This window comes from Elephantulus edwardii, unplaced genomic scaffold, assembly GCF_000299155.1.
Source record: "Elephantulus edwardii isolate Elephantulus edwardi_28Jun2011 unplaced genomic scaffold, EleEdw1.0 scaffold00147, whole genome shotgun sequence".
Taxonomy (NCBI): Eukaryota; Metazoa; Chordata; class Mammalia; order Macroscelidea; family Macroscelididae; genus Elephantulus; species Elephantulus edwardii.
In genome coordinates, this window is record NW_006399897.1 from 8,079,153 (window position 1) to 8,093,176 (window position 14,024).

General features: G+C 33.9%; 1 protein-coding gene across 1 annotated transcript in view; it reads left to right on the plus strand.

Moving 5' to 3' along the window:
• MYO16 (myosin XVI) overlaps positions 1-14,024 on the plus strand; it is a 951,959-nt gene that overhangs the window by 319,629 nt on the left and 618,306 nt on the right. The window contains exon 8 of the mRNA XM_006894620.1: positions 11,178-11,253. Coding sequence (XP_006894682.1) covers positions 11,178-11,253 — 76 coding nt within the window. The remainder of the gene's footprint in view (positions 1-11,177; positions 11,254-14,024) is intronic.

The window sequence follows — 14,024 nt, forward strand, 5'->3', positions numbered from 1 at the left end:
GCTGTAATGCATAGGGTCGCTATGAGTCGGAAACGACTCGATGGCACATAACAACAACAACATATACAATATTTAAATATTTATATAAAAATATTTATAAAATATAATGCATGGGAATGATTGCATGAAACAGAATGTGAATGAAGAATATTGTGGATCACAATATGTGTGAACTTTGTAAGAAAACCAATGTTCTTATTGTTATTTGCTGTCAAGTTGAACACAACTCTTAGAGACCCTATGAACAAAAGACCTAAAACCTTTCTATCAGCATTTCTCAAAGTTCATGGAATTTCCAGAGGAATGTTGAGCAAACCAATACAAAATATAAACAAAACACACACACATTGCATCTTCTTGTTCTGTTTAAATAACTGTCTCTTGGTCTGTATACTAGTTCTCCATGAACACAATGAACTTTCACATTGTCAATAAAACAACTTCTCATCTTCTCTGATTTCAGCCAAAATCAATCTGATGTCAACAGTTGAATGCTTCTTTCTACGTACTCGTCTAAATTAAGCTTAGATTACTGTTAATGCTTCATCAATGTACTTTCTCAAATTTGTTTTATTTTGGGGTGTTTTGTGTTTGCTTATTTACTTATTTATTTTTATTTCCCCAATAACTGCAGTGGTGTAACCCAAGGGAGTAGTATTGCTAATCCAAAGGTCATCCCTCTTAGGCAGGGTTCTAAAACACCAACAGTTCTGTACTAAAAAAATAGTCTCCTCCCATTTGCTTTACAGCCCAAATAAAACCTGTTGCAGGATCAGTTGTGAGTGTTCTGATTATATATTCATGAATTGAGGTTTTGATTTTATAGTATTAATGTTCTTTTTCTATAATTTCTACCTTCTATTGGGTCACTTTTATTTGGAATAGACATATATAAAGATCTCTTCAAATTACTTGGACAGGGAGCTGTCTTCTACATTTATTGACATAGATGGAGTTAGCACCTGTGGAAGCTGAATTTGTTTATTGAAGCATTTTAGTGGGTATTTAGTGAATTCTTAGAGCTTTATTTTTCTCCAATGCCTTTAAAAGAATGTAAACTTCTTTATTCAGTGCCCTCAGTTTTGGATTTTATATTATCTTTGAAATGGCTAAACAGATACTAATATAGTGACTGTGTATTCCTTTCTTTTTCTTCTGATGCTTCATGTGATCCAATATTTTGGACCTATAATCTTTTACTATTGCAACTTTATGTTTGAAGTATTTCATCAATTCTTTCAACTTGAATTTTTTGAGCATATATTTCCTTTTTTAAAAAAAAATTCACTCGTTTGACTGCACGTATTGTCATCTTTCTTTATAATGCTCTAGTTTATCTCCTTGAGTCATACTCTGAAATCCTTTTTTTTCTTAATTTTCTTACTACATCAGTTATTCTCTTTACTTTAGGTTCTCTTTGAATCTGGAGACTGTTTCACAGTCTGTTCTGACATCCATTTTTGTCTTTTTTTTTCTTTCTTTCTTTTCTATCTTAATGACGTCCCTTCATGCGCAATGCCATGACGTCATCTCACAACTGCTCTGGTTTTACATTGCTATATTATTAGTATTCAATCAATTAAATCTATTTTTTAAATAGTCTTTAAATCCAAGAAGAATATACTCAAGGTATTTCCCTCTATGTACTTGTTTTCATTTTCTTTAACTTAAGTGTTAAATTGCCTGTTTAGCAGTTGGCCCCTGGCTGTGTTCTCATTGACTATTACAAACTTTTTCATTGCTTTCTCCACAGAGTAATAGACTTTTGTCTTGTATATTCTCTTCAAGGAAATCCATGTATATGTAGTTATTTATGCCATTATTGTAAAAACAAAATGATAACTAGTAAAACACCTATGGAAATCCAAATTGGGGAGCTGTGGGATTGAGGAGAGTGGAGGAGTAAGGATGGTTATGAGTAAAATCACAGGGTTGAACAGTTTGGTGGGGAGAGAGAGTGAGAGAGTGAAGGAAATAGGAAGAATCCAGGTGAAAATGATGGACAAGGTCCATTGGTGAGGAGGGAGGGAGAGAGAAAACAAAAGAATAGGACTTTAAAAAAAAGAGAGCTATTGGCTTAAAGCAACAGTGAAATACCATCTCACCTCAGTAACAGGGGCTGAGTTTAACAGGATAGGAAGTAATAAATATTGGAGAGGATTCAGAGAGATTAGAACTTTCACAAACTGTTGGGGAGGTGTGAAGTGGTACAACGACTCTGGAAGGTGGTTTGGCATTTACTCAAAAAGCTTAACGTAGAAATTTGATATGACCTAGCTATTTTACTTCTTGGAATATACCCTGAGAGAACTAGAACTGAGACGCAAACAGAGTTTTGTACATAAATGTTCATAGCAGCATTAATTCATAATTGCAAAAACATGGAAACAGCCCAAATGTCCAACCCCAATCAAATGCACTGAGAAATTGTGGTACAATCCACATGATGGAATACTACTCAGCACTCAGGAGCAAAGATTTCAAAAACTACTATATATGTGCAGGTAGCATTAAACTTACCACTCATTTTATTAGGCCTTTAATGCGATGGAGTGACACAATAGCTCCACTGATGGACATCAACATAGCAACAATTAAGAAAATGTTGTAAAACTAACATGTTTCATTCCACCGTATCTGCCTCATAAATTATTAATTGGAATCAGTGTGATAACTCCTAATGACAAACGTCACTCTTTAGTCTTTAATTACTTAAGACAGTAACTATGACTTTACATTTTACCAGTATCCTGTGGTGCTTATATAGGTCCTAACTCCAGATACTTAATAAGGGTCAATATCACCAGAAACTGCTTTTTCTTGCCACATTTGAAGTACATTTTGGCATATTTGAGATGTTCTTTCAGGTTGTCAGGAGGATGTTAGAAAAAGATATCTAACAATTAGTTGTTCTATAAGCATCATGTTTTCTAATTAGAATTTGGGCACACATTTGCAAACGTGAAATAGCTTTATTATTTATAATTATATATAGGAAATGTAAAATGGATGAGTACTTTTAGAATTAGGATTGTCATCTTCTGGCCAGAGATGATAGCGTCCATGCATACCTTGCTTTGTGTGATGAATGATGTAAAAGGAAAAATTTGAAGACATGTCTTTTCCTGCCTCCTAGCTTTTTTTTTTTTAATCTTAACTGGATATAGATTCTTTTACACCTACTCTATACCTGGAAAAATAGCTCAAGGATAAACTGGATTTTCACTTGCTGCTGGTCTCCCCCCTCCTACCTCCTTTCGTAGGTAGGCCTACTAAAGGGGAGAGAAAGCTTAATTTTCTCATTGTCTACTAATACCAAAGCTGAGGCAGTTAAAGACAATTTTGCCTTGCAACTATTAAATACCATGCAATCCTGCTAGTAATACCTTCAACTACATCACACCCTCCTGACTCTTGAAACAAAGGTTTGTGTGGTTAACTCTGATTTTCAAACTTTACATACAAATATAGGACCACAATGAATGGAAATGGTTTGTTCAGAATCCCAAAGATTCCCAGGAGGGAAAGGAATGAAGAAAACTATGGTTGCCTGGCTTTTTGCAAAGTACAGCTTCCTCATACACGTTGCAGATGTACAGAAGGAATAAATGAAATAATTTTTTACTTTAATCATTACCTGCATTTCTCAATGGATTCCTGCATGAAAATAGGCAGGTTAGTTAATTAACTCTTGAGACAGACTGTCTTGGAAGGAATGCTCCTGGAGATATTCAGAAGCTAGTAGAAGATGTACAGGGTATTGTTAGAACCTGACACAGAAGTTTGTGATTGATTATTTTAAAAAATTATGCACAATGGAAAAGGAATCCAGTCAAGGACAAAAGATGGAGAGAAATACATTATTTATTAGCATTATATAAATGTTTCTGTTATGATGCACTGTAGAGTCAAAACTGACTTAGCTGACTCTCCAAAGATTCAGAGATTGTAAGTCACATGTGAGGAGATTGTTCGTCTTTCTCTCAGAGTGGCTGTGTCTTTGCGTCTTTGGGTTGGCAGCACAATTTCGTGCCACTAAGCCACCACAGCTCCATATATGATCAATAAGTTCCATAAAAGGAGTCTAAGAAGGTATAGTCAAGGGCATAAGAGGAGACCAAAATTTGCTTCAAGTAAGGAAAAAATGGTATATCTATAAAGAAATATGAAAATAATCATAGATACAAATGTGATTTGGAAACATTTATTTTGTTAACTGAAGGCACGTTAGTTTAATGAAAATCAGAGATGAATCATAAATATAGTTAATATTATTTCTGACTTATTATACATTTTGTAATCTTAAGTCTGTAATCCTTACACAGTTCTTAGTGATAATTACAATGCAGGGTGTGTAGTAATAATCATAAGCATATGCTATTCTAGTAAGAAATAGAAATTATATATTTTTTGGTACTATACCACTCTAATTTCCTCTTAATTAAGTCAGATCAAAATTAAATCTCTTTAATTGCTGAACCAGAACTTAATCTGTGTTTAAACATTCACTGTTTCTTGTCAGCTTTTAATGAGGTGATTCAAGTACTCTTAGGAATTAATTTTGTTAAAGGCTATCAAACTGGAATACAATGATTTAAAAATATGTAAAGTCTATATCCAGCAAGAACTCTGATGCCCTAGTAGATTAAAAATGGAACTAATAGTGGCTTGTTAATTCAAATCTACTAAACATTTTTTAGGAATAAACTGTAGTGGTGTACTTCTGTAAAGACTTCAGCTTTGGTAAACTTATGAGAAAATCCTATTCTGTCTTAAAGATCCACCAAGAGTCAGAGTTGACTCAACAACATTGAATTTGGTTTATATCCAGTAACTTGTATGAATTTATTTTTTAGATTAAATACATTTTATCAGTGATGTGATGCCACCTTTACGCACACAGTATAAATTTATACTGTTTTGTAAACAGTTTATAACTTTCATAAACCTATGAGAGATTTGTTAGGGTATACATTCTATACATTTTACTTTTAACCTACTAAAAATCTGGGAAGTTATGAAAAATTACCTAGTCTAAAAAAATGAAATTATAATTGGCCGACTTCATTTCTGTGAGAAGACTCATAGGTTTCCAATTGGCAACATAAAGAGAATATGGCCTTTATTTTGAAAATAGGATTCTGAAAGGCCAAATTGACCAAATGAGAAAAATTCCCTCATCTCAAACAAAAATGTCCATGTTTACAGGGTTGAAAATAAATGAAATTAATTTCATTATAGAAAAATGTCACACAGAAAACCATTTCCTTTTATTATGGTGGTGCTTTTTGTAGTTACAGTTGAACAACTTATAGAGAAGTATTTTAATGATAGAATGTTCCATGCTTTTCTTTGAGTTCTACTGTAAAGAGTAAGTAAGATTTAAAAGGTAAAAAAGTTTAAAAGACTAATAACACAATTAGAAAATGGGCAAAAGACATGGAAAGAATTTTCACAGAGAAAGATATTCGAATGACCAACAGACACATGAAGAAATGCTCAAAATCACTGGCAATAAGAGAGATTCAAATCAAAACCACACTGAGATACCATCCCACTCAAGTAGCAATGACAAAGTTTAATGGGACAGCAAGTAATAAATGTTGGAGAGGATGTGGAAAGATAGGAACTCTTATACATTGATGGTGGGATTATGAAAGGACTCTGGAAGGCAGTTTGGTATTTTGTCAAAAAGCTAAAAATTACTTATGACCCAGCTATTCCACTACTTGGAATATACTCTGAGAAAAATTAGAACTGAGGCACAGAGACTTGCACACTAATGTTCATAGCAGCTTTATTCACCTTTGCAAGAACATGCAAACAGCACACATGTCCAGCCACATTTGAATGGTTTGAGAAATTATGGTACATTCACACAATGGAATATTACATAACACATAGGAGCAATTATTTTGTAAATTACTGCCTAACTTGGGAGGGCTGAAGAACATTATGCTGAGTAAGCTAATTCAGTCCCATAAGGACAAATCTTGTATAAGACCATTATTGAAGAACGAGCATGAGGATCCAGAGAAGGGGAGCATGGGAGTAGTCGGATGAGGATGCACGGGAAGAGGGGCACACATTAATCATAGGGTCACACAATTTGATGGGTGGAGGAGGGGATAAAGGAAATGGGAAAGATCTGGTGTGAAAAATAATATATATGAACTTTGTAAGTAAACCTGTATGAAATAATAATAAAATAATTTAAAAAACTATACCATTTTATATAATGGAATAGACACAAAACCAAAAATACTCTATGAAATGAGGAAATGACATCCTTTTCAACAAATGGTGCTGGCAAAACTGGACTGCTACCTCTGGAAAGGTGAAACAGAATCCACATCTCATAGCATACACAAAAATTAACTTAAGGTGATCAGAGACCTAAAAGTAAAATTCAAAACCATACAAGCTTCGACAACCTAGTCCATGGTATAAAAAGCTGACAAATACAGCCAGAAATGCACAGTCGGGAGAGGATAAAACTGATGAATGGGACTTTCTAAAGATTAAATCACTGTGCTCATAAAATACTTTTTTCTTTTCTGTGATAAAAAACCTACCAACAAGGAACAAACACTTGGCAATACTATCTCAGACAAGGGTCCCATAACAAAGTTTACAGAATACTACAGGGCGTTCACAAGAAAAATACTGATACCTCAGTTACAAAATGGGCAAAAGATATGGAAAGACTTTTCGCAAAGGAAGCCATCCAGGTGGCCAACAGACACATGAAAAAATGCTCAAAAATCACTGGCTCTAAGAGGAATACAAATCAAAACCACAATGTGATACCCTCTCATCCCGATAGCAGTGGCAAAGTTTAACAGGGCAGCAAGCAATAAATGTTGGAGAGGATGTGCAGAGGTGGCAACTGTCATAGACTGCTGGTGGGATTATAAAATGGTATAACCACTCTGGAGATTGGTTTGGAGTTTCCTCAAAAAGTTGAATATGGAAACTCCATATGACCCAGCTGTTCCACTACTAGGAATATTATCCCAACAAAATTAGAATTGAAACAGAAATGGAGCGCAAATGTCTGACCACAACTAAATGGACTGAAAAATTGTGGTACATTCACACAATGCAACCCTCAGGAGTAACAATTAAAAAAAAATACTGCATAATTTGGGAGAAAATGGAAAGCATTATGCTGTGTGGACTAACTCAGTCTCATAAGGACAAATACTGCATCAGATCATTATTGTAAAAATAGAAGGATAACTAGTAAAATATGTCTGAGGACTGAAGGGGGGGGCAAGAAGTGGGAACAGAGAGTTGTGGATGAGTAGGGGTGAAATCACAGGATTCTACAGGGTGGGTTGAGGGAGGGGGTAAAGGAAATGAGAATGATCTAAAGACAAGATAGTGATGAGCGTAGCCAAAGATAGTACATTTTCTAAAACCTAAAAAAAAAAATGTTGTGTACCATCAAGTCAGAATCAGCCAATAGCTGACCTTCTGGCAGGTTTTCAAAGGCAGTATACTCGAATGAGAGGAGACCATCCTTCTCCTGCAGAGCAACTGGTGGATTTGAACTACATGCCTTTCGGATTGCAGCACAGCTTCTTAACACTGTTGTTCTTGTTGTTTACTGCCATTGAGTCAAGCACAACTCATAGTACCCTATGAACAAAAGACCTGAAGCCTTTCTATAACTATAGTTGTTTCTCAAAGTTTGTAAAGTTTCCAGAGGCATGCTATTTATGAAGTGGATGCCACTCCTGCTTCCAAACCACTAGGCCATATTACTCTGACATTTTTCACAGATACAAAAGTTCTAGGTAACTGCAATTATGTCAATGTTACCAAAAAGCAAACTTTTTCTAAATTTTGCCTTTTTTTTTTTTTTACTTTCATCTTTCCATTTCTTCCACTGTTACTCCCTTTGTGTCTTTTATCTCCCTTCCTTCCTTTATTTCTGTCTCATGTCTTAAAGGCATGATAATTTCTCAGGTTGTAGTGAAAACAGGACGGATTTAAGTCAACTTTTGCCTCCAAAGTTCTTTGATCACTTTAAAAATCTGCTCCGTAGGAGAAGGATGGACAGTCTCCTCCTGTGCTATTAACTGCCTCTGAAAGCCTGCTGGAGGGTCGCTATGGGTGTTTTCCAACACAATGGTACAAAACAACAGCATTGTCTTCCTAACTATATTTACCTGTTGGAAGTGCATTGCAATATAATATTTCAAAGAAAAATATTTTTAAAATGCATATTTTTCATATATATATTTATATTTATATATAAATTTCCTAGAAAATCATCTTTTCATTATTTATCTCTCATATTTTGGTCACACTTCTCTTATATCTAGGTTTAATTGTATAACCTTTAAATACAGGCACTCTGTTTTTGTGTGAATAAAATAATTTCTCTTCTGCAGAACCATGCAGAAGTTTCTAATAGGACTGCAGAATTGCTAACAATGGGGCACAGCGTTAAAGCCTAATTAATTTTACTTGGTTCCACAGTCTACAATCTTGGGGCCAGCATCCAGGAAATACAGAGACAAATTGCATTGGGAAAGTCAGCTGTGAGGGACCTCTCTAGTGTACTGAAGAGCAACAACATCAGGCTGGAGACTAAGGTGTGCCTGATCCAGGCTATAGTCTTCGCAATTATGTGCTATGTGTTGGAGAGTTGGACAGTGACTAGGGATGATAGAAAGAGAATTGATACATTTGAGCTGTGGTGTTGGAGAAGAGTGTTGAATATACCATGGACTGCTAGGAGAACAAACAGGTTTGTCCTGGAGAGGGTGAAGCTGGACTGCTCCTTGGAGTTAAGGATTCTGAATCTTTGTCTGACATACTTTGGGTAGGTTGCAAGGAGGGACTGGTCCTTGGAAAACGATGGCACAGGAGAGGAAGACCCTCGATTAGATGGATTTATTCTGTGATTGGGGTGGTGGAAGTTTGTGTGTTGGAGACGGTGAGGTTGGCACAGGAGAGAGCAGGCTTTAGGCCTCTTGTACATAGGGTTGCTATGAATCACAAACAACTAGATAGCACATAACAACAACAACTACAACACGATTCATATTAGACTTCCAACTTAACTAATCGAGATATTAAAATTGTTTAAGACACCAAGTTTATAGAAATTTCTTATGGCAAACCTAGAAAACAAATACTGTTTTTCATTTATTTAAAGCAATTTTAAGTAAAATCCTGGCAGCCTTTTATGTAGTTAGTTGTTAGGTGCCATTGAGATGAGTCTGACTCATAGCGACCCTGTGTACGATTAAATGACATTTTGCCACACCCTGCACTATTTTCACAATGTCCAGTGTGCTTAAACTCACAGTCGCTCTCTCTATATCAAGGTCTCATTAATAATCTCCTCTTCTGTTAATCTTCCATTTATCCAAGCATGATGTCCTTATCTAGGGACTGATTCCCCCCAGATGAAATGCTTGAGTATGTAAGACACAACTTCACCACCTTGTTTCAAAAAAGCACTCTTGCTATACTTCTTTCAAGACAGATTTGTTCATTCTTTTGGCTTCCCATGATATATTCAGTATTCTTCACAAAGACTATAATTTATAGACACCAATAATTGTTTAGCATTCTCCATTCTCTGATTTTCGCAAGACTATGCAGTCATTTAATATACTATGGCTTGAATCAGGCACATCTTAGTCTTTAAATTGACGTCATTGCTCTTGACCACTTTAAAGATGTAGTTGACAGAAGAGTTTTCCAATGAAATACCTCATTTGCCTGTTGCGCCAACACTGGATACCGATTGTGCTGTCAAATAAATTAAATCCTTGACAACTTCAGGCTTTCCTCCACATCATAAAGATCCCAACTGGTACAGTTGGGAGAAATTTTGTTTACTTGATGTTCAATTACAATCTATCTTGAAAGCCAACATTATCTTGGAAATGGAAAACATAGTACTACATTTGTGCAATAATATAACAATAAAAAGAATAAAATAAAAAATGCAAGTTAATAATAGTAAAAAAATGTGGATGAATCTAACAAAATATTATCTGGGGAAGACGAAGCAAGAAACAAATACATATTTCTAGATTCTATTGATAGGAAGTTAAATTTTTTTGTGAAGGGTTGAATATTGACTCACAAGTGGAAGAAAGGAACTTTCTGACATAAATAAATATTTTTATACATTACTATAGTATTTATGTAGCATATATATTTGACTGAGACTCAGTAGTTCTGTATTTAAATTATCCTTCAATCATCATTATCAATGTTATTTAAAAAACAACATGGGAGTTTCCATTTTCAGTGAAACAATTAAACTATCTAATTGAAGACTTTAAATTTTTACTTGAATTAATTTGACTTATTTTTCCTTGGAAAAAATGTTTTGAAACAAATACTTGTCAATAGAGCAAGAGTTCTTTTCATGGAAGAAACACATATATTTCAGAAATTACTGCAATGTGTATACACCAAAGTAGAAAATAAAATTTAAAATTATTTAGAATAGAATCATTAAAAAAATAAATCTGTTACAACCTGGAAAATACAGAAAAAGTACTGATTTGGTAAAAAACAGATGGAAATATCCTTCATTCGTGTGGTTAACTGCCTGTGAAATCCTACAGGAGGGTTGGCAATGGATAAATTGAGTTTCTCAAGTTTCATAGTGTCATTATAGCACCATTTTGATTATTATAATGTCATGGTTGAACATAGCACCTACTAAGATGTTAATGAATTCTTAAAGAAAAGAAATAAAAGGCACTATAAAATATAATTTTGCTGATAAATCTGAAAAATAAAGTGAAACTTCAAATTTTCAGAGATATGTCACTCATTTGATAAGTAGCTTTTTCTTTAAATGCATTCAAAGGGAGTAAATAGCTTAATAAATATTTTTGGTAAACATGTATTTGTCATTTAAAAAGGAGAACTGAGAATGGGATAGTTAGAAATAGGGTAGTGTTGTTTTTGTTAAGTGCTGTGGAGTCGCAGGCAACTCAGCAACCCTGTGAAGGAGAGTCGTCAACGCTTGCATGTCTCTCATCCTCTCTCCAGGTTTATAGGATTTAGTGCAATAGGTTAGGCTAATATCTTGTCATTCTACTTGCCTACAGGGTCCCTTGAGTTGTATTATTTACTGATTAAATAAGTTTCTTGTATAGAATTTTCTGTTTCTTTTATCTTTCATGTTTCAGACAAATTTGGTGAAACTTCTTTTGATGCATCAAGCAAACCCAAACCTTCTGAACTGCAATGAGGAGAAGCCTTCAGGTATGTTATGAACATTACGGAAAGATTGAATAGTTAATATTTCCTCCTCATTATATTATAGTTTTGAACATCATATCTTTTATCACTTGGAAAATGAAAGTCAGACTGTCCAGTGAAGCGATGCATATTAAATACAATTTGGCAGATAAGTTAAAATTCAGAAAAATCATATATGCTGTTCCATTACATTAGGCTTTTTGAGATGAGTTACATTTAAATGGTGTTACATTTTGTTTTGCATTACATTACATTATGTTTATTACATAACAGTATGCAGGGCAACAATTTCTTCAATAATTGCCTTAAATTTTGTGTGTTTTTTTTGTTATCATAAATAATTATTTTCTTTTCTTATATTACCAAATATACTTTTACTCATTAAGATATTTTAAATAACATGTGTACGGTTTTCAACAGAGATATTCTGACTGGAAGAAATAGTTAGAGACTGAGATTGTTTTTAGTTAACTTATAACTTTTTAAATATTAATTGAATGTTTATTTTTAATAAATGTCTATTTTGAAGACTTGGGAAAGTCTTTTGTTACCAATATTTGTCACACAAATCATTATTTTGTTTATGGCTGCCACAGTAATACTCTAGATGTCAATGTTTAGCAGGAAAGTTATTTTTTACAAGTTTGGATATTTTTCTCTTTCAGGAAGAATATTAAGATTTTTTTCAAATCAGAATACCAAAAGAATCATCTATTACAAGTAATTGCAAAATAGAAATTATGGGAGTAAATGATCTAATTTAACAAATCTATTCCTAAATCTGTAATAACCCCTCAAAAAACTTTTGCCTGATAATTCTTACTTAATATAATATGAAGAATATAATTATCTTCTGATAAACTTCTTGTCAGTTCAGAGACTTGCCTTCTTTTTTTTTATTGAAATTAAATATCATTGAATATTGTTTATTACTTCATCTTTTCCACTGAAATAATTAAATATCATTGAATAATGTTTATTACATTTTCCACTGAAATAAACTGAAGATTTAAGACACACTGTTCATGAAGTAGTTTAATAGTCACAAGACTTTAGATTCAGACTAATATTATTGATTGTCTGGTAATATTAATTCTTACTAGGGAAGCATACACAACAGTAATTACTAAAAAGGACAAATAGAAATTTCCAGATTCCTCTTTTATATTAGTTGTTAATTGTAGTATTGGCATTCTCTATTGCGACAACTCTGATTAACAAACTCACTTGTTTTCAAGTACATAGCCCTGATTACTTTCTTGACTTTTGATCAAAAGGATGACCATCTTTCACACTTCACACATTGGTTCTAGTACAACTGTCCTCAGTACTGATACTTAATGTAATGATAAGTTATAGACTCTCTGTGAACTCTGCATATCTAGTTTTAGCTCTGGTCTCAGAATTCTCTGGTCTTACTCTAGCTTTAGTGACCTCAGTATAATGACTTTCTTAGACAATTTTGTCCATTTGAGTCATGCTAAATCTGTCAACAATTCCCTGTCTTTATCATGCCAGATACTCAGTAAGAGAAAAAATGCTAGAACCATTCTCAATCAATATTTTTAATTACATAAAAATATGCTCTGTCACACACAGGATACAAAGAGTTACGATGTGGTAAGAGGTTTCAAATAAAGGAATAAAATATAAACATCTAATTGATGGCAAAATGGCCTGTGGCTTAGCTTTTAACTGAAATTACTGCATTGGAACCAACCAGTTACTTCACAGGAGAAAGACGTGATAGTCTGTTGGTAAAGATTACATCATTGGAAATCTTCCCCAACAATAGGGAAGTCTACTTTGTTCTGTAGCATTTCTGTGAGGTGGAATTGAATTGACAAATTTGGTTTATTGATAATTAACCAAATGATAGATAACTAAGAATTAAGTAGAGAATGTCATAATACACAGAAGAACAGTGAATTGTGTAGTGGAGGGACAAATAAAAATAATGAGCAACATTTTATCAATATTTTTTTTAATAATTTTAATGAGCATTTAGAGAGATTTTGGATTTCCATTCATTCATTGCTGCACTTCTCTCCCCGCCCAGCCCTCTCCCCCTCCCCACCAGTTCGCTCATTTCTTTCAAAAGTAAAAGAAACACTCCCTCCCTGGTACACAATACCCCCGCACCCCTCCCGCCACCACAAGTATATTCCACTATGCAACCTTAATTTTGGACTCTTGTGATATTATAAATATGTGTTAAAAAAATAAGAATAGACATAGTTTAAGAAAATATGAGGAAGAAGCAGTCTGAGGTTTAGCTGTTAGTTGAGATAGAAATATAAAGTACCAATGTAAAGATGGTGGACTGTCTCTGCCTTATTTTTACCTATGGCAAGTAATGTTTAAATTCCTGCCATAATTGAGATCTGCTGCATTCACTACATTTTTAACTGGTTTTTAAGTGAATTTTTCTTCAGGATCTAGAATTTTTCAGTTTCACTTGTTAGTAAATGTTACCTTAAATTAATACTTCTATTTGCTTCTGAAAAATGTTCAGATGCTGGTATTTAAGTTTAGTATGTAAGTTATTGGCAATTGCTCTTTACCTGCAATTATTGTCAATATTTGTACTTACCTGTAAGAGTCATCGTCTAATATTTCTAGTTACACAAAAATATCATCAAGGTAGGTCAAAGCTGCACAACAGAAAATATTTACTCAACTACTAGTCCTTGGAGAGGGACATCATGTTTGGGAGGGTGGATAGACAGTGCAGGAAGGAGAGAACCTCTATGAGGTGGATTGATTCAATGATT